At 62.7% G+C, this 19,385-nt stretch overlaps 3 protein-coding genes across 8 annotated transcripts; all 3 read left to right on the plus strand.

Annotated features, from left to right (window-relative positions):
* The first annotated feature begins 1,121 nt into the window (after positions 1 to 1,121).
* On the plus strand, positions 1,122 to 9,072 carry RGS14 (regulator of G protein signaling 14). Of its 5 annotated transcripts, none has more exons than XM_032125201.1 (15): positions 1,122 to 1,252; positions 2,587 to 2,608; positions 3,717 to 3,871; positions 3,978 to 4,070; positions 4,593 to 4,736; positions 4,898 to 5,047; positions 5,185 to 5,332; positions 5,419 to 5,543; positions 5,620 to 5,823; positions 5,931 to 6,007; positions 6,145 to 6,271; positions 6,564 to 6,645; positions 6,828 to 6,886; positions 7,104 to 7,218; positions 7,484 to 9,072. In XM_032125201.1, the coding sequence occupies exons 1-15, from the start codon at positions 1,208 to 1,210 to the stop codon at positions 7,711 to 7,713; spliced, it is 1,776 nt and encodes a 591-aa protein (XP_031981092.1). In that variant the 5' UTR covers positions 1,122 to 1,207; the 3' UTR covers positions 7,714 to 9,072. The 5 variants fall into 5 exon arrangements, with proteins under 5 accessions (XP_031981092.1, XP_031981094.1, XP_031981090.1 ...); XM_032125203.1 differs by having other exon boundaries at positions 5,212 to 5,332; XM_032125199.1 differs by having other exon boundaries at positions 1,176 to 1,252; positions 2,587 to 3,871.
* A 75-nt stretch (positions 9,073 to 9,147) lies between these two features.
* On the plus strand, positions 9,148 to 14,719 carry SLC34A1 (solute carrier family 34 member 1). Of its 2 annotated transcripts, XM_032125197.1 has the most exons (13): positions 9,148 to 10,666; positions 10,879 to 10,998; positions 11,132 to 11,314; positions 11,680 to 11,808; positions 11,886 to 12,029; positions 12,139 to 12,250; positions 12,341 to 12,536; positions 12,735 to 12,830; positions 12,946 to 13,045; positions 13,275 to 13,442; positions 13,590 to 13,706; positions 13,863 to 13,987; positions 14,093 to 14,719. In XM_032125197.1, the coding sequence occupies exons 2-13, from the start codon at positions 10,893 to 10,895 to the stop codon at positions 14,645 to 14,647; spliced, it is 2,031 nt and encodes a 676-aa protein (XP_031981088.1). In that variant the 5' UTR covers positions 9,148 to 10,666; positions 10,879 to 10,892; the 3' UTR covers positions 14,648 to 14,719. The 2 variants fall into 2 exon arrangements, with proteins under 2 accessions (XP_031981088.1, XP_031981089.1); XM_032125198.1 differs by lacking the exon at positions 9,148 to 10,666 and having other exon boundaries at positions 10,689 to 10,998.
* A 614-nt stretch (positions 14,720 to 15,333) lies between these two features.
* On the plus strand, positions 15,334 to 17,427 carry LOC116451510 (alpha-2Db adrenergic receptor-like). Its single transcript, XM_032125056.1, has one exon. It carries the CDS (start codon positions 15,562 to 15,564, stop codon positions 16,588 to 16,590), a length of 1,029 nt encoding a protein of 342 aa, XP_031980947.1. The 5' UTR covers positions 15,334 to 15,561; the 3' UTR covers positions 16,591 to 17,427.
* Positions 17,428 to 19,385: the final 1,958 nt, after the last annotated feature.

Here is a 19,385-nt window from a genome sequence, read left to right on the forward strand (position 1 = left end):
ATCCTGCTCCACGCAGTGGCAGGGGGCAGAGGGGCAGCCAGAGGGGCCTCCCTCTGTTCCCCCCTGCCCAGAGACCCTGCCAGGGCTGCGGCTGCTTGTGCTGCTCTGCTTTTGTGACTGCTCATGGTGGGAAAGCTTCATTTTTCTCTGCATAGATCTGCACCCAACTTAATGTTAGGGTTCTGCTTTTGATAGGTTAATCACCCACCTTACATCCCCGTTATTAGCATTTCCCTGAGCGGGTTGCCATGGTGTTCTGTGGTTTATCCTGCGCTGTTAGTTACTGAGATTTCCTAACAAATAACCGAAAATATCCTCCACTGGTTTGTGGTTGCTGATCAACATGGAACCCCGACCTTAGGAGGTGGGCAAAACTGCTTAGGCATCAGTTTGGTGACTCCAAGCTGCACGTCCACTGCTCCTCTCTGCCAGGTTCTGCTGGCACGCACAGCACAGGCAACCCTCCCCAAACGCTGGCCCAGCCCCAGACCCTCTGTGACCAGGGCAAGTGGCACCAGGCTGGTGGCAGGGTGTGCTGGGCCTGTTGATGTCCCCCTGCCCCTACACCCCCCTTCCCTGGGGTGATGTGATGGCCGGGAGGAGCCCGCTCAGGCTGTCCAGGCTGCAGGGAGGGGGGACAACGGGGTGGTGACCCCAAGGCAGCACAGCCATGCTGGGAATGGAGACTGGGATGGGTTTGGGAACAGGGATGCAGATGCGGATGTGGTCATGGATGTAGATGTGAATGGAGACAGGGACAGAGGCGGGGATGGAAACAAGGATGCAGATGGGGATGGGATCACGGATGTGGATGCAGATGGAGATGGGGATGGGAATGGGGAATGAGTGGGATGGGGATGGGAACAGGGATGCAGATGGGAATGGGATAACGGATGCGGATGCAGATGGAGACAGGGACGGGGATGGGGACGGAGATGCAGCGGCGCCGCGGCGGCTCCTGGCCCGGAGCTGGAGCCGGTGCCCACCGGGGCGGTGCCGGCGGCGCGGGGCGGGCGGGCGGGCAGCCCCGCTCCCCCCGCTGCGGTCTCGGTTCCCATGGCGACACTTCCTGTGAGAGCCGAAAGCGGTAGTGTGGTAGTGCCGGGAGCGCCGGGCCGGGCCGGGCCGGGAGAGCCGCGCCGCCGGCCGGGGATGCTGCGGGGCCGCGGGCCGCGCCCGTAGCGCGCCGGGCCGGGCCAAGCCAGGGATGCAGGGCAAGGGCAAACTGCTGGTGGTCCAGAACGGGCGCATGGTGAGTGCCCGGCACGCCGGTCCTCATCCCCCGGGGTGCCGGTCCCCATCCCCCGGGGCTGCCCCGCCCGGCGGCGCGGCGTGGGGCTCGGTACCGGGCAGGCGGGGGATGTGTGGGACTGCGGACCGGGCGGGCAGGGCGTGTGGAGGGGATAACGGGCAGACAGAGGGATGTATGGAGTCAGGAAACAGGCAGGCTGGCTCTGGGCAGGCAGGGCAGGATGGGGAACCAAAGCAGGAGGAGTGGTAGAGGGGTTTTAGGGCAGGCAGCAGTGTGTGGGGCTGGGGTAATGAGCAGCAGGGGTTTATGAGGCTTGGACAGCGTTGTAAGTGGGGATGTGCGGCACGGGGTAATGGACAAGCAGTGGCGGATGGGGATAGGGTCACCCAAGTCAGCAGTGCTGGTGTGTGTGGGGCTGGGCGGCGCAGGCACGGCAGGGCTGTGTGGGTGTGGGCAGCAGGGATGGATGGGGAGGAGCGAGGAGTTGGCAAGATAGAGGGACATGGGACTGGGGTAAGAGACGTGGCAGAGGCATGTGGGGTGGGGTAGCAGGGAAAGGCAGGGGTGGAGACAGTCGGGGATGTGCGGGGTAGGCTGGGGTGTGTGGGGCTGGCAGGGTGGGGGGCACGGGCCAGCTGGGTCAAGGGCATCACTTGAGTGTGGGCACCACTTCAGTGTGGCCCCAAGCAGGTGATGAGAGACAGCACCGTGCAGCGAGTGCTCGGCTGGGCTTTGGCTTCGGAGGCTCTGCCCAAGTCCCTGCTTGCTGTGGGTCCCGGGTACTCCATCCCCAGGGCTGGTACCTGGGGGGCCCAGTGGGTGCTGCAGGACACCCTGTCCTGCTGCGCCCTGAGCTGGCAGCACTTGGTCTCTGTTTTTTGGGCATTTGCCCTCCGGTAGCTCCAAGCTCCAAGGAAAGAGGGAACAGGCAATTTGCCTGCCTGGGGCTCTGTGGTTGTCCTTCCTTCCCTCCCCTCCTCCCCTCCTCTTCCTGTGCTGTGGAGGCTGCTTCTCTCCTCCCTTCTTGTTTGGGGTGGCAGGGTTACATCTGATAGCATCTGCCCTTTCCCAATCACGGGCCTGGCCCCAGGCCATGGGGAGGTGGGAGAAAAGCTGCACCCACCTTGTAACTCTCCCTGCTGCCCTGGGCTGGAAGTCCTGTGTCCTGCCTCTGACACAGGGCAGGTGACACCAGAGCAGTGTGTGCTGACAGTGTCTCTTGCTCTGGGTTCGGACTGGGTTTGCCCTGGTGCTGCTGCCTGCCCAGGTACCACTCCACCAGGCCCACAGATCCCGTGCAGCCCCTCTCACCTCTCTTCTTTCCACCCCCACAGGGCCCAGCCGTGTCAGATGGAGGTAAGGCCGCTCTTTGCCCTGGGACGGGAGGCCGGCATCATCTTCAGGGGAGGGGGAAGCCCACAGGCAGCCTGGTGCCAGGGGCAGGGAGCCAGCAGACAGTGAGGTCCTGTGTCAGCACAGGCTGTGCCATGGGCGGGAGGCAGGGCCTCCACAGTGCGGGGCTGAGCCCTCTGCCTGGGACTGGCCGTGTCCCCACATCCCTCCCACTTGGCCCCTGGTGCCTGTCCCTCCCTTTGGCTGCTCAGCTGGCACTTTGGGGTGCTGGGGGCTGAGGGGCTTCCTGGGGCAAGGAGAACCTGGGTACCAGCCAGCCCCAGATTGTCTGAGGGAGTCCGTCTGTCTGTCTGTCTGTCAGTCTCACTGTGCACTGGATATCTCAGACGGTTTATTTGACTGTCTTGGCCCCAGTTACCCGTGGTTTAGACCCAGTGGGGAGCCTGGCAAAGGAGCAGCCTGACACACCTACTCCATTCCTGCCAGCTTTGCCAGGAGAACACTGCTTCCATACCCTTACCTTCTCTTGAAAATGACCCCCTGCTTCCAGCTGCACACCAGTCAAACCAGTTCCAAAGCTGGGGTTGTCCCTGGGAACTTCCATCTTTCTGAATACATGGTCACCCTGGGTTTCCCCGAGGTGGGGTTTCCTCAGGGTTGGGAGCTGGAAATGACACTTGCTGTGCCCTCCACATGCTGTGTTTGTCCCTCATCATGGCCAGAACAATGGAGAAGGTGGGTTCAGGCACCTCTGCCCATCTTCCAAGCTTCCCTCCACTCTGTCTGCCATCCGTGTCCCCTTCCACTCTGCTTTCCCTGCTGGCTGGGTGCCTTCCCCACGGCTGTCTTACCCCGGGACATGAGTCACAGGTGGAGTCACGATGACACCAAGGGTGGGCAGAACTGCCAGCGCTGGCAGGGAGAGCTGTCGTGCCGGGAAGTGCCAGCTGTGGCACCATGGACTCCAAGGATGCCACTGTGATGCTCCTTATGTTCCCTACCCAGCACTCACCAGCTCCGATCCAGATGGGGCACACAGAGGGCTGCTGGTGCCAGGGTGTGATGCTGGGGGACAGGAAGACAGCAAGAACTGACCCTTTTTCTCTGTCAGAGTTAAATGCCTCCCGGACCCGTGGCAGCAACCACAGTGTGAACAGCCTGCCAGGCCCACCGACCTCGTGTGGATCCACACAGGGCTCTGTGGTCAGCTGGGCTGAATCCTTCGAGACACTGCTGCAGGACCGTGTGGCTGTCACCTACTTCACTGTGAGTGCCACAGCCCAGAGCTCAGTGCCTGCTCCCAGCTGCTGTTGGACACCGACTGTCCCACAGCCACGGTGCCACCAGACCAGCAGCTCTCTCTGCCCTGCAGGAGTTCCTCAAGAAGGAGTTCAGTGCTGAAAACGTCTACTTTTGGCAAGCATGTGAACGCTTCCAGCAGATCCCAGCCAGTGACACACAGCAGGTACCAGCTCTGTGCAGGCTTGGTCACACAGCTGCTGGGAGGGATGTGGGCAGATCTGTCCAGCCTGCTTGTCCAGGGGTCCTGGCAGTCCCCTTTTCTAGGGGGCTGAGCAGGCTGGGGGCTCTTGCAGAAGGAGTAACAAGATGGATGTGATGTGCATCTGAAAAGCCACAGCTGGGCTTGCCTGCCCCACAGAGCAGGATGTGCTTTCTCAGCCTGGGACAGCCAGAGGGTGGAGAGTGTTTCTGGGGGAACAAACAAGACCAAGGGCAGAGATGGATAGGGGATGATGGGGACAGAGCTAGGTGGCTGCAGGAGATGGTTCCTCCCTCAGGTTGTACCTTTGCTGAGAGACTGGCATGTCATGCCCAAAGCTTGGTCCTGAAGTCCAGGTACTGAGCTGGTCCTGGGGCAGGTTGGTTCTTCAGGACTCAGGTGTCTCTGTGGGGTGAGCAAGAGGCTCCCCTGGGGTGGTACAGAGGAGGGGGTTGCTGGTCTCAGCCTGGCCTCCTATCCCCCCAGCTGGCCCAGGAGGCACGGCGGATCTACGATGAGTTCCTCTCCAGCCACTCGGTCAGCCCTGTGAACATTGACAAGCAGGCCTGGATTGGGGAGGACATGCTGGCCACCCCCTCCCCAGACATGTTTCGCATCCAGCAGCTCCAGGTATGGGCAGCACCTGAGCTCCACCCGCAGGATGGGGGGGGCTGTGGGACCACCCCACATGTCACCAGCATCACTGCTGTCACCGTGGGGCTGTGCCATGGGGCAGTGGCTGGAGCCACTGGTGGGCAGGGGTCTTAAGCACACACATCCTCCCTTTCCAGATCTTCAACTTGATGAAGTTTGACAGCTACACACGTTTCGTGAAATCCCCGCTCTACCAGGCCTGCCTGCGGGCAGAGAGCCAGGGGCAGCCCCTGCCCGACCTGCGGCCCCACTCCCGCAGCAGCAGCCCCCCTCCTGACCTCAGCAAGGTGAGTGTGGGGGAAAGGGGAATGGGGACATGTCCCCTTGGTGCTGGGTCCCTTCCCTGCTCCTCAGCCCCAGGCTGAGGACAGACAAGCAGTCAGGAGACCAAGGAAAGGGAAGGGGAGACCTCAGATGTCCGCAGGCTGAGATGCTGCTCAATTCACCCCAGAAGTCAAAGCTGAAGCTGGGCAAGTCCCTGCCACTGGGCGTGGAGACAGCAGGCAGTGGTGCCAACCGCAGCCCTCGCCGGTCCTTCAGGAAGGGAGAGCGGCGGGAGCCCTCCTGGGCAGGTGGGTGCTGTGCTGAGCAGGCCAGAGGGGCCACACCACCCTGAGGGGTGTTCATGTCCCTACCACCATCCCCCTGTCTGTCCTAGAGGGGGGAGAAGGCGGCAGGAGCGCCATGCTGTGGAGGGAGTCCCAGGGCTCACTCAACTCCTCAGCCAGCCTGGACCTGGGCTTCTTGTCCTCGGCCAGCACAGCCACCAGCCCCTGCACGGAGGTGAGTCGGCACCACGCCAATCCTACGGCACCACGCTGCCACTGGCTGGGCTCATCCCGCCTCATCCCTCCCTCAGGGCCAACAGAAGAGCCTGGGGGGCAGCGAGGCAGAGCTGCCGGCCAAGCCCATGAAGTACTGCTGCGTGTACCTGCCCGACGGCACGGCCTCGCTGGCCTCCGTCCGGCCCGGCCGCTCCATCCGGGACATGCTGGTGGGGATATGTGAGAAACGCGGCTTCAGCCTCCCCGACATCAAGGTCTACCTGGTGGGGAATGAGCAGGTAGGGCAGGCAGGGGGGAGCAGGGTTTCTGCCAGCCAAACCATCCCTGCTGTGCTGGGACCACGTGCCACTCTGCTGGCTCTCTCCTGATGGTTTGTCTCTTGCAGAAAGCGCTGGTGCTGGACCAGGAGTGCTCTGTGTTGGCAGACCAGGAGGTGAAGCTGGAGAACAGGATAAGCTTTGAGTGAGTGGGAGCTTTGGGGCTGATGCTATTGGCCATCCACAGTGCCTCAAATCCAGTCCCCCAGGCAGTCCCAAGTGCTCTGGCTCTGCTCCTGCCTGACATATTTGCCTGCAACAACCTCTTCTCCCCCTCTGCAGCCTGGAAATCTCCTCCCTCAACAAGACCATCCGCATCACAGCCAGGTCAACCAAGCGCATCCGGGAAGCGCTGCAGCCCGTGCTGGGGAAGTACGGCGTGAGCGTGGAGCAGACACTGCTGCGCAGGGTGAGGCTCGGGCCTCGGCAGGCACAGCCCAGCCCCTGTGGTTTGGGGGGAGCCCTGGGTTTGGGGCTCAGGCTGTGAGCAGGTGGTGGGGAGCAGTGGTGTGTGCCAGGGACAGCCTGTGGGCTCGTAAAATCACAGGTTTTGGTATGGGCCACACACCCCACTGCGTGCTGGGAGGGACCAGTGGGTGTTCCCTGAGCTGGCACAGTGGGGTCTGGACAAGCAGGTCCTCAGCCTGGCTGCCTTTGCTGTGCCACAGTGAGTGTGACACTGGCTGCTGTTCCTGTTGCAGCAAGGCGAGCCAGCCACCCTGGACCTGGAGAAGCTGGTCAGCACAGTGTCTGCTCAGAAACTTGTCTTGGAAACGCCAGCAGGTAAAGTGTCCTCCCCCCCAAACCATGTCCCCTCAAGCCACATCACCCTGAAGAGCACTCACAGCGTCAGGCTGTTTCCTGCTGGCCATGGCTCCTGCTCCCTGGGACAAGGTCCATCCTGTCACTGGCCGGGCCAGGACCAGGATGCTGGGATGGGGCACTGAGCATCACTTCCCTTGCAGACGTGAGAGTGATGGAGAGTGCTGAGGCTGCGGCTGCCCCCTCTCTGCTCCGGAGTGAGGTGAGCATAAAATCCCACCAGCCCCGGTCACAGATGCCCTCACAGCTGCTGCCGTGGTCCACAGGGAAGCTGGGCCCTGCTGTGGCCCCAGCACTTGCCGCGGGGCTGGGCAGTGGGTGCTGAGGCAGGAGCCAGGCTGTGGGAGGGTGATGGGGACGCAGCCCAGGGGAGCGCTGCCTCCTCGCCCCGTGGCTGAGGCCTGGGCTGCTCATTGCAGGAGGGAAGCCCAACAGGAGCAGAGCCTGACACGCGGTGGGAGGTGCCCTCCTCCTTCTCCAGGCCACGGGCTTCAGCTGCCATGAACCTCAACCGCCGCACGTATGACCTGGAAGGTGAGACCTGGCATGTCTGAAACCTGAGGGGTTGGGGCAAAACACAGGCCGAGGGATGCAGAGCCCCTGATGTGCTGGGGATGGGTGCAGGGTCCTGTGAAGCTGGGAATGGGCTATGGGGTCTTGGGGTCTGGCGTGGAGCAGGGAGAAGGTGCAGGTGCTGTGCCTGGGACATGTTCAGGGTCATGTCAGGTGGAGAGGGCAGCCGAGGTGCTAGGACAAAGCCCCAGTGCCTGGCTCAGGTGCATGATCTGCATTTCCCCAGGGCTGGTGGAGCTGCTGAACCGTGCCCAGAGCTGCCGGGCCAACGACCAGCGTGGGCTGCTCTCTAAGGAGGACCTGGTCCTGCCTGACTTCCTCCAGCTCCCCGTGCAGGACAACAGTGCCTGCGAGGGGTCAGATCAGCCCAGTGCCCCTCAGCCTGACTCTGAGGGAAACAGCCTCCCTCAGGAAGAGCCTGCGCTGGCTCAGCCTTCGTTCGACCACAAGCTCTGATGGGTCCTGCTGCACGTCCACACCCGGCGCGTGGCACCCCCAGGCCATGCCGGGGTTCAACATGGGCCCAACAGCCCCTGCCCTGCACCGCCGACACTGCCCAGACTGCAGATTCGTCCACATCCTGTCCCAAACTGTCGTGTCGTGTCACTGTGAGTGGCTGAGCAGCTGCCATGCCCGTCTGTGGGGCCACATCCCGGTGCACATCAAGGGAGTCCTGTACATAGTTTGAACCCCCGTTGCAAAGCACTTTGCAACGTCCCGTGCATGCCTGGCACTGTCCTGCCCAGTGCCTCTGCCTGCAGCAGAGCTGCCTGCCCAGCACATCCTGTCTGTGTCAGGCTGGCACAGCCCCACTCACTGTTTGGGTGGGGAAAGCTCCCTTCCCAGTGAAGGGTGTGTAGGATAGACAGGGTGGGTGGGGAGGAAAGGCAGGCTCCAGTCCTGAACTCCGGTGCTGTGGGCAGGCAGGGTCAGGAGAACATGTGCCTGGAGCTGAGAGCCAGATCCAGTCCCTGGCCCTGTGGGAACAGGGCTGCCCCGTTGTTGATTTGCAAGTCCACCCTTCCTGGGGAGGGTGAGCATGGCCCTGCCAGGCTGTGCCCCGGGCAGGTTGTTACATCTGCATTGCGTGAGCGTGGCCTGATCCTGCCGCAGTAGCACTGCTTGGAGCAGGGCACATGGTTCCTGCCCCAGGCAGACAGAGGCAGAGCCAGCAGATTGTGCCAAAAAAGCCTTCCTCCTCCTCACTGGAGATCCTGCGTGGGTGGCTGCTGAGGGACACACAGGAGCAAATCCCCATATCCCCCCCTGCCCCATCCCCACTGGGGCTGCGGGTGCTCAGCCTTTGGGTACAGCTCTGCTTGGTGCCAGCAGAATGCAGCACCCCTGTGTGCTGAGCACCTCAACCTGCTGTGCAGGTCCCCAGCGTGTGCCCAGCCTGTCATTCCTGCCAGCAGCTGTGCTGGGCTGTAGCCTTGAGCCTAGGATCTGCCAGTCCTGGCTGTACCCTGTTGGTCCCCATGCCCAGCAGCCCAGTGTCCCCAGAGGTCCCAGACAGAATGTGTGATGGAGACATTCCCCCAACAGCAGCCAGGAGATGCCTCCACAGTCCATACATGCCAGAGCCCTTCCTGGCTGTGCCTTGCCTAACCAGTCTGTCACCACTGCCTGCCCAAAGGCAGAGGGGTGACCCAGGGCACCCAGGCTTGCCCAGAAATGGGGCATGGCCACCCAGTCCCATGCCACCACAGCCAGCTGCAGCCCTGTGGCCTTAGTCAGAGCCCCCCTGTGTCTCTGTGATGCTGCTCAGTTCTGTCTGTGGTGTGGAACCAGGGGAAATAAAGAGCGTTGCCTGGATGTGCCTTTCTTTCCTTCTCTGTCATCAAGGCTGGATGGTTCTTTTCCCAGCAGCAATGTCCCCTCAACCTCCCTGTCCCCCATGGAGCCCTCCCAGGCCCATGGCAGAGCTGGGGCCAGCCTTTGGCTCCAGTGCCACCCTGACTGGCAGCAAGGGGCAGTGCCAGGAGCTTGTTTTCCCGGCACTGCTGACGGAGTAGGGGAAGCTGCAGGGCCGGCACGGCCAAGGACTTCAGCCCCGACTCTGTCAATGAGTGACAGCCAGAGCTGCCAGGGCCTCACTGGGTTAATGATTGTGGGGGCAGCTGGCCAAGAGCCCCTGGGCACGGGGCAAGTGCGGACACCAGCCTCCTGCACACTGGCTGCACCCCTGCCCCCCTGGACAGAGGGGTCCCCAGGCCCTGCGGAGCCAGGACGTGTCCCCTGCTGTGGCACCTCCCGGGCATTCAGCTCCATCAGTCTGTGACTCAGTGGAGGTGGCTCAATGGTGTTCCAGCACTGGCACAGGTACCCCAGGCAGTCCCTGAGTGCCCTGGACTACCCAAGGGACCTGCCCTTGTTCCTCCCATACACTTGCACCTGGCTCATCTATGGTGATGGGTCCTGGAAGTGCTTAATCCTGGAGAAATGGGGATGTGGCAACTGAACAGCTTTGTGCCTACTCCCACAGGCACCGGGGCTGGAGGGGCCCTTTGGCCACTGTCTCTCCCCTGGACAGCTGTGGACAGGAGCCGGCTGGGTGTCCTGTGGGTGGATGGAAACTTGGCTGGAGGTGTGTAAGCAGCAGGTAATGATAAACAGGGCCGAGGAGGTGGTGACGGCAGTGCTGGCCTCGCTCCTCTCCTGCCCACCCATTGCACGCGCCGGGGAGATGTGGTGCCAGGGAGACGCAGGCTCTGCCCCACAGCCCTCACAGCACTGCTGGCTGCCCCACACTGAGCCGCTGGCACAGGCAGAGCTGGGCTGCGTGCCACCATCACCACCAGTGGCAGGACACAGGGATCACACCGGTGTTGGCATCACCCACCACCAATGCCCTGGGAGTGAGGACATTGTGCCCTGGGCAGAGCTGGGTCCCTCATGGCTGATGCTCCAATGGCACTGAAGGTGCTGGATGTGTGCATGGCCTCACCTCTGGTTTGTGATGCCCCAGCAGCACCAGCACCAAGCCCTTCTCCTCTTCCTCCTCCTCTCGTGCAGTGGATGAACCACCTGGCACCAAATGATGGAGAGGCTGCTCCGACATCACCCCTCGGGCACTGGGCTCCAGCAGTGCCCCAGCTTTGCTCATCACTGCCGCTTACCCAGACCCCGGGCAGGCGAGTCGGGGAGTGCCAGGGGCGCGGTACCCCGGGGGCACGTGCCCCATCCGCCGCAGCTGACGTGGGATGTGGTGGGGGTTACCCATTAACTGCAGGAATTTCTGGGGAGGAGGTGAGCAGCGAGCGGAGGTGAGGGGCAACACGGGGCTCCTTAGACTTTGCTCTTGGCGTGTGTATAAAGGGCCGTGGTGCCCCACGGACCACTTCGCTGGAGGGACGCGTGGATGTGGCATGTGGAAGTGGCACTGCCCTGAGTGCCCGGCCAGCCCCAGGTGAGCTGGGCCCTGAGCAGGAGGAGTCCCCTTCCTGCCCCCCCTGCCTGCCCTTTGGGAGCTCGCTGGGGTGGCACAGCAGCAGCTGGTGGCCCAGGGTACCAACAGATGATGGGATGGTGCTCCTCAGTGGTGCCAGCACTGCAGGGATTCGGGGGGACATGGCAGTGGGTGCAGCACAGCTGTGGTGACACACAGCCACCTCTGCTCAGCCTCAGCAGGAGCGATGCTGCCCTACCGGACGGAGAGCCCGGTCCTGCCTGGTCGCTGCCCAGTGCGGGGAGGAAGGGTGGTGCACGGGCCACAGTTTGCCTACTGCCCCAGCCCCCAAGGTAGGTGCCACCAGCCCTCCTCCTCTTCCTCGCCTGGCTCAGCTCTGCTTCTGGCCCAGGCAGTGCTGGGGTCTCCTCTGCATGGAGGCCCCTGTGAGGACAGAGCTGTACCATAGGTGCCCTCTCTCTCCAGCTCTGCACCGGCTGCCGGGTGCCCACACCTGCCCCTTCACTGTCAGCGCTGTGCCTTGCCCTGACCATGGCTTCCCCTGCCCCGGCTCCCCGGGGCGCCTGCGTGAGGGCCGGGAGCGCTACGAGCTGGACGCACTGTCCTGGCAGGGGCACCGCCTGGGCTTGGATGAGCTGCAGAAGCCAGGTGAGACCCCGCAGGTGGTGGGGGTCTCACACAGCACGCGGGCTGGGGAACACCCCAGAGACCTGACAGAGGCACCTGGGGCACTTGGTGTGCCAGGACTGTGGGGTGCCAGGATGGGAGGGGAGTGCCGGAGGGGAGACCCTGAGCATCCTGGGGTGATGTGGGAAGAACTGAGGGACAAGGGGCAGTTGGCACAAGGCACTCCAGTGTGGGAGGAGATGGAGGGGACCCAGAGAGAGGTGGCATAGCTGGGGACATGAGCCCTGTGCTGCCAGGAGCTGAGAGAACTGCATGAGGCTGTAGGAGCCTGAGGAACCAGGGCCATGCCACAGCAGGAGTTTAACACTCTCTCTTGTCTTGCACAGAGCTCGGGTGCTGGGCCAGGGTCCAGTCCTTCTGTGTCTCCCTTCTAAAGGTGCCCCTGATGTTTGGGTTCCTGTACCTCTTCGTGTGCTCTCTGGACGTGCTCAGCTCTGCCTTCCAGCTGGCTGGAGGTAGGAGGGTGGCAGGGATGCCTGGGAACCTGGTGGCACTGGCAGTGCCAGCAGCCTGTGCTCACATTCCGTTACAGGAAAGGTGGCGGGGGACATCTTCAAGGACAATGCCATCCTCTCCAATCCAGTGGCTGGGTTGGTGGTGGGCATCCTGGTGACCGTGCTGGTGCAGAGCTCCTCCACCTCCACCTCCATCATTGTCAGCATGGTCTCCTCAGGATGTGAGTGTGCCCATGAGGCTCCTGGGGAGCTGAGGCTGGAGGAGGGGATGGCTGGATGGGGTCACCCTGAGCCAGGCCATGTGAGGCTAGCAGGTCTCTCTGTCCTCAGTGCTGGAGGTGCGCTCTGCCATCCCCATCATCATGGGCTCCAACATCGGCACCTCGGTCACCAACACCATCGTGGCCCTCATGCAGGCTGGCGACCGCAGTGAGTTCAAACGGTGAGAGCTGGATGGGTCAGAGGAGACTTGGGGGCTGGGGGCTGCTCCTCAGGACCACCCCATGCCAACGAGCTCCTCTGCTCTGCACAGAGCCTTCGCCGGTGCCACGGTGCACGACTGCTTCAACTGGCTGTCGGTGCTGGTGCTGCTGCCACTGGAGGTGGTGAGTGGCTACCTGCACCACGTCACCCGCCTGGTCGTGGCCACCTTCAACATCCGCAGCGGGAAGGATGCCCCCGACCTGCTGAAGATCATCACGGAGCCCTTCACCAAGCTCATCATCCAGGTCTCCTCAGCTGTTGTGTTCGCCAGCATGGTGTGCCCCAGGCTGGTGGTGATGTCCCCAGCACTGGTGTCCCTTTGATGGTGGTTGTATCCAAGTGTCCCCAGGCTGGCAGTGGTGTCCCCATGCCAATGAAGATGTCCCCAGTCTGTGGGTGCTGTTAGCCCCCAGGCACCCTCTCCAACACGTGTGTTGTTGCAGCTGGACAAGTCTGTGATCACGGGCATCGCGACAGGGGACGAAAGCCTGCGCAACCGGAGCCTCATCCGCGTCTGGTGTGGCCCTGCATCCCCACAGGTGAGGGGCCCGTGGCCCTGCTGGGGCCACCAAACAATCCCACAGAGGATGGGTGGTGGGCAAGGGCTGGCTGTGGACACCGTGGAGGCAGCTGTAGCCCACCTTCTCCCTGCAGATGGCCACTGTGGGACTTGGGCCCCCCCCAAACTGCACATCCCCCGGCCACTGCAGCACTAAGGGCATCGAGGTCCTCCACAACATCACCAGGCAGAAGTGTGAGTGGGTGTGGAGGGCTTGGGCAGGGCTGGGGCACAGGGCATGGGGCTGGGGAGGTGCAGGCGGGGCTGGGGGTTGTACACGTGATGGAGAAGTGCTGGAGCCATGACGTGGCTCAGGGCTGGGAGATGCTGGGCTGGGGTCTGGGTGTGGGGCTGTCTGTGGGGGCAGGTTTGCGAGCGGGGCCGGGCTGGCCTCAGCCCCTTGCCCAGCCGTGCTGTGGGGCAGGCAAGCACCTCTTCACCGACACACCACTGCCCGACCTGGCTGTGGGGCTGGTGCTGCTGGCCGGGTCCCTCATCGTGCTCTGCACCTGCCTCATCCTCCTGGTCAAACTCCTCAACTCCCTGCTCAAGGGGCAGGTGGCCAAAGCCATCCAGAAGGTCATCAACACGGGTGAGTAGGACGGGGACCGTGTACCACACGGTCACCCATGCCCATCTCCACCTGCCATCCTCAGACCTGTGCCTGGCTGCCCCAACCCCCAACCCTGATGTGTCCCTGCCCATATCCATGTTTGTGTCCATGCCCATGCCGTGGCAGACCTCCCACATCCGCTCAGCTGGCTCACGGGGTACTTTGCCATGGTGGTGGGTGCTGGGATGACCTTCGTGGTGCAGAGCAGCTCTGTCTTCACCTCGGCCATCACACCCCTGATCGGTGAGTCCCGGCCATTCCTGGTCCCCTGCCATGTGCCAGCCTGTGGCCTGTGGGTGCTAAAGCACTCAGAGGGACAGGACGAGCTGTGCATCCTTGGGAGAGCACAGGGATGACACTGCCAGGAGAGATGGGATGGATGGGCTGCCTCTCCCACAGGCCTGGGGGTGATCAGCATTGAGCGTGCCTACCCACTGACCCTGGGCTCAAACATTGGCACCACCACCACTGCCATCCTGGCTGCCCTGGCCAGCCCGGGGGACAAGCTGGCCAGCTCCTTCCAGGTACAGTCAGCCCAGGGCCATGGCTGGGTTGGATGGGGTCAGCGGGCAGGGCAGGGGGTGGGGGAAGTCCACGTGCCCAGTTTGACAGGGATGCCATCCCTACAGATTGCTCTGTGCCACTTCTTCTTCAACATCTCGGGCATCCTGCTGTGGTACCCGCTGCCCTTCACCCGCCTGCCCATCCGCATGGCCAAGGCGCTGGGCGAGCGCACGGCCAAGTACCGCTGGTTTGCCGTGCTGTACCTCATCATCTGCTTCCTCCTGCTGCCCTCCCTCATCTTCGGCATCTCCATGGCGGGCTGGCGGGCACTGGTGGGGGTGGGTGCGCCCTTCCTCGGCCTCCTCTTCTTCGTGGGGCTGGTGAACGCGCTGCAGGCGCACAGCCCCGGCCGCCTGCCCAAGTGGCTGCAGACCTGGGACTTCCTCCCCGCCTGGATGCACTCCCTGCAGCCCCTCGACCGCGTCATCACCCAGGCCACCCTGTGCTGCACTGACCGCTGCCGCAGCACCGAGGGCTGGGAGGAGCACGAGGGCTCTCCCCGCGACAAGGCCAGGCTGGGGCTGGACAACCCCGCCCTCTCCTACCCCGAGGAGATGCCCAGCCCCACCATCCGGGTGGGCTCCCCTCGCCCACTCCCTCACGGTGCCACACGGCTCTAGCTGGTGATGCACACCCGGGCTGCTGCTCCTGTGGCCGCTGGTGTCTAATAAAGGGGAAGTACCCATGCCCCAGATGTGTGTCTCTTTGGGTCCTCCCTCTGCAAACCCTGCGGTCACAGGTACCCCACCCCCACCATCCTCCCCGTTTCTCACACACTACCACTGCTCAGCCCAGCTGGTGCTGGGGACACACCAAACACTCTGCTGGTGCTGTGGGGCACGTGGTGATGCTGCCACAGCTAAACTCCGAGGTCTGTAGCCAGCTGTACTGAGGTGTCACGGGCAGCATCTTCTTCCACCTGCCTTGTCCCCGAAGGACTGAGCTGGCAGGGTCCATAGTGCCCCACTCTGTGCCACAGCAGCGTATCAGTGAGCGAGGCACAGCACAGGGCAGCCAGCAAGGTGCTGGGCTGCTGCGGTGCTGCTGGGCTGGGATCAGCAGGATGATGACTCGACATGGTTGGGCAGTGCCCCTGCACCACCGGGCGCCCTGGCACCCATGGCAGAAGCCCTCCTGCCATGGTAAACCTGAAGGGAGCCCTTTAAGCGGCAATGACAACTTCTCCCACTGCCCACAGATGTTTGGGTTCCTGCCAGCGATATCGGCCCACCCTTCCCTCCCTCCCTCCTTCCCGCCCGCCCTCCTCCGGACTAGGACCAGCAGAGCCAGCAGCGCTGCCGTGGGAGCCTCTCTGTGTTCTCAGCACTGCTGCTGTCCCGCATGCCTGACTGGGCAACCACTGGGCCAGGACGACCTCGCCACTAGACCGGGTTAGTGCAGGAGTGGTGGTGGCCGGGAGAACCCCCCACGGGACTCAGCGATGCTGGGGCTGTGCCCGCAGCCGCTTCGGGACCGGTGAGCAGGGCGGGGGAAAGCCCCATGGGGCTTCATCTGCTTGAGGGGCTGGGCCAGCATGGAGCCAGCCAGCACCCTTCCCAACACCTCCGGTAACGGCAGCGGCGCCGGCAGCGCCCCACACTCACCTGCAGCCACGGGGCTCATCTTGCTGGCCGCCCTGTCCGTCCTGCTGGCCACGCTGGTGGGCAACGCTCTGGTGGTGGTGGCCATCTCCACCAGCCGGGCCCTGCAAGCCCCACAGAACCTCTTCCTAGTGTCCCTGGCCTTGGCAGACATCCTGGTGGCCATCCTCGTCCTGCCCTTCTCGCTGGCCAACGAGGTGATGGGCTACTGGTACTTTGGTGGGCTGTGGTGCAGCCTGTACCTGGCGCTGGACGTGCTGCTCTGCACCGCGTCCATCGGGCACCTCTGTGCCATCAGCCTCGACCGCTACTGGGCCGTCACACGGGCAGCGCGGCTCAACCTGCGCCGCAGCCCACGGCGGGTGAAGGGCATGATCGGGGCGGTCTGGGCGGCGGCGGCCCTGGTGGCACTGCCACCGCTCCTGCGGCCGCGGACGGGGGGCCGGGAGTGCCAGCTGAGCCAGGAGACCTGGTACGTGCTGGCCTCCTGCGCCGCCTCCTTCTTCATCCCCTGCCTCGTCATGGTCGCCGTCTACTGCCGCATCTACCGCCTGACTACCCGGCGGACGGCCGCCCTGCTCGCTGCCCGCTCCCCGCGCCCCGCCAGCAGCGATGGAAGGGGGTCAGGCGTTGGGATGCCGGGATGGCGGCGCCGGAGCCAGCACCAGAGCGTGCTGCTGTGCCGTCGGCGGCTGGTGCGGGCACGGGAGCGGCGCTTCACCGTCGTGCTGGCTGTGGTGATGGGGGCCTTCGTGCTGTGCTGGTTCCCCTTCTTCTTCACCTACAGCCTGGGGGCTCTCTGTGGGCAGGGCTGCCACATCTCCAAGCCCCTCTTCAACTTCTTCTTCTGGATCGGCTACTGCAACAGCAGCGTCAACCCCCTCATCTACACCCTCTTCAACCGGGACTTCCGTGCTGCCTTCCGCCGGCTCCTTGCCATCCCCCGCCGGTACCGCACTTAGGGACCCACTGGGACACCGGGGATATGGCCCCCAGCCCCACTCAGCATTCACAGCACCTGGCCCCAGCACAGACCCTGGATGGCAGTGCTGGTGTGCAGCTCGAGGTGCTTCTGGAAGTGCAGGATTGAATAAAACGAGACCAAAGCCTGTGCCTGGGGCTGGCGTCTGCCTCTGGGGAGCCCAGCAAGCGGCACCAACTGCCAGCACCCGTTGTCACCTTCGTCATCCCACACGTATCCCTTGAAGCAGTGGTCGTGACAACTTGCTGTGGCAGCTCCAGTGAGTACCAGCCCTCCCCACTCCCAGATGGATGTCTGTGTCCTCCAGCATTCTCCTGTGCAGGGGATGGACCCCACGGCTGCTGCGAGGAGACAAAACCCTCCATGTGGCAGCATCACCAGCACTGGGCTGAGCTGGCTGTGCCACCACAGCAGCCCAGTCTGAGCCCTGTGCCTCTCTGCCAGGGCCATCCCTTCTGGGGACATGCCAGCTGTGCCACATCACAGGGGCTCTGTGAGGGCACACACGTACCCATGGTGGGGTACAAGGGTTGCAGGTCTGGGGTGGAACACCCCATATCCTGCTCGGGAGCTTTACTGGGATCTTGCTGCAGGAGGGAAAGGAGGAATGACATCCCAGTGCCGGAAAGGCCGTTCTCCCTTGGGAGAGTATTAGAGATGGGATCGCATGGGAACGGGCTCTGGCACAGCCTGACGTGCAAGAGGCCACGGAGGCAGCTGTGGGGCGAAGACCCGGGGGCAACCACATCCCCCTTGGGGGGCAGAAGCCGCCCCACACCCACCCTGCCTGGCTGCCAGTCCTGCTCCACACAGACACCCGGGGGTCAGGGGCTGCTCCACTTCTTCAGCTTTGCTGCTCAAAATAGAAAATCTCAAAACATTGGACTTTCTCTGGGCTAAAAACAACCGCTGGCGCCTGTGAGCTGGAGCCCAAGGAACACTGGCCCCCGTCAGCCTGCCCAGCCCCCATTGGGGTGGGTGCAGCTCAGCTGGGGTCTGGGAGGGCTGGGTGGGATGGGGGGCTGGATGGGATGGGGGTACTCGCAGCAGTGAGGATCCCTGGGCCATCGCTGTGCCTGCTGGCCCCATGCAGGGAGGTTCATGGTGCGAGCTTTGGAGTCAGCAGAGGTTCCCAGTGGAATTGGGGTGGGAGGGTCCCAGTGCTGACTCCCAGAGGCGTCTGGCCCCAGTGGCTGGAGCTGCAGTGGCACTGCCTGCGGAAGGAGCTGCCCTATCGCTGCCGCCCAGCTTCCCCTCCCGAGGCTGCCGCTCGCCTTCTCACAATTAAACTACACTTTGCTTCTAAAAATACCCAGATGAGGGCAACTAGTAGGGACCCGGCCAGCCAGCTCTCCCAGGGGGCACCAGCCCTGTGGCAGCACCCTGGATGCCAACCAGGGCACCAAGCACTGTCCCTCCTCCTGGGCACAAGAACTCGGCTCTGGGATGCTGCAGGGCAGGAGCAGGGGGATCGCCTTGCCTGAGCAAGGCAACACCAGCATATCGGGGCAAAATCCGAGTCAGTGAAGGGAGATTCAGGCTGATGTCTGAAACATCAAATCCTGAGGGCTGGATGAGGTGTTGGGAGCACTTGGTCCCCCTCTTCACCCTACTGGGATGCTTGGGAAGAGCTCCCTCACTGAGCATGTCCCACTGCGTCCCCATCCAGCACATCAGCCTGTTCACAGCAGATGCGTTGAGCAGGTCGCTCCATCTCCCTGCAGCAGCCATTTCCATTCCAAGTTTGTACAAAGTCTGTTTCTCTGTTTCATCTGCCACAGCAGGACCCTTATTCCTGCTGTGCTCATGAGCCAGCGTGACCCCAGTGCCACTGGGAAAGTGGCTCCCCTCGAGGCGCTGATTGCTGCTGCCCAACTGCTATTCCTGTGCCTGGAATTGCATCCTGCATTTTCAGGCTTTTTCTTCAATTTCCTAAGATTGTTTTGAATTACTCCCCCAACAAGCTTGGGTTCAGAGCCCTCTCCCTCTCCAGCCATGTCATCCCCTTCACAGAGCTAAAAAGCAGAGTGGCAGTTCCACCACCTGGGCTGCTGCTGGATCTGTTGGGGACATCAAGATCCTCTGGACACTGGTGCTGATCCAGCAGCATCCCGTTGTTCATGACTCTTGTCAGTGACAGGAACGGTGCTGCAAAATGCCAGGTGGGAGGAAACAGAAAATAGCAACCCAAGGGTTAATGTCGGAAACAAAATCATCTCATTTTAAGTTCAAAATAAACATGTGCCAGCTTTGAAAGGAAAGCAGGTCTAAAAGAGGAGTTCTCACAGCATGAGCTCATCCCTCCAGGCAGAGTGACAGAGAGATTACCCCCAAGGTGAGGCGGGGCAAAGCATCCTCCTCCTCCTCGTCACTCCAGATTCATACCCTGAAGATGTGACATCTGATTTCCAATGGATGCTGAAGGGCACAGCGGCCACAGGCAGTACCGACTGCTTGGAGTAATTTGTGTTATTATCATCCTCACTACAGCGAGAAGGACATGAACCCTTCTCTCCTGCCATGGGCCCAGGCTGCCATTGACAGAGACCAGTCGAGGGACCTGCCCAACACCAACCTCGCACCTGGGGCAGCCCAGCTGCCACCAGCCACCGGGAAGGAGGCATCTTCCATGGGCTGGAGCAAGAGACAGGAGACGTGGGAAGGCAGGGGTGATGTCCTCATTCCAAAGCCAGGAGCAGCAAAAAGCAGGGCAGACACCACTTGGTTTAAGAGGATTAACGAGCATTTTTGTGCCCAGGAGAGGCAGGGAGACGG

Source organism: Corvus moneduloides, chromosome 15 (genome assembly GCF_009650955.1).
Source record: "Corvus moneduloides isolate bCorMon1 chromosome 15, bCorMon1.pri, whole genome shotgun sequence".
Classification (NCBI taxonomy): Eukaryota; Metazoa; Chordata; class Aves; order Passeriformes; family Corvidae; genus Corvus; species Corvus moneduloides.

Coding starts and splice junctions, on each gene's coding strand:
- RGS14 (XM_032125199.1), top strand. CDS start 3,563: ATGGACTCCAAGGATGCCACTGTGATGCTCCTTATGTTCCCTACCCAG. Junction 5,333..5,418: donor GCGGGAGCCCTCCTGGGCAG/GTGGGTGCTGTG, acceptor TGTCTGTCCTAG/AGGGGGGAGAAGGCGGCAGG. Junction 6,887..7,103: donor CCTCTCTGCTCCGGAGTGAG/GTGAGCATAAAA, acceptor TGCTCATTGCAG/GAGGGAAGCCCAACAGGAGC.
- SLC34A1 (XM_032125197.1), top strand. CDS start 10,893: ATGCTGCCCTACCGGACGGAGAGCCCGGTCCTGCCTGGTCGCTGCCCA. Junction 12,831..12,945: donor GTGGCCCTGCATCCCCACAG/GTGAGGGGCCCG, acceptor TTCTCCCTGCAG/ATGGCCACTGTGGGACTTGG. Junction 13,988..14,092: donor AGCTGGCCAGCTCCTTCCAG/GTACAGTCAGCC, acceptor CCATCCCTACAG/ATTGCTCTGTGCCACTTCTT.
- LOC116451510 (XM_032125056.1), top strand. CDS start 15,562: ATGGAGCCAGCCAGCACCCTTCCCAACACCTCCGGTAACGGCAGCGGC.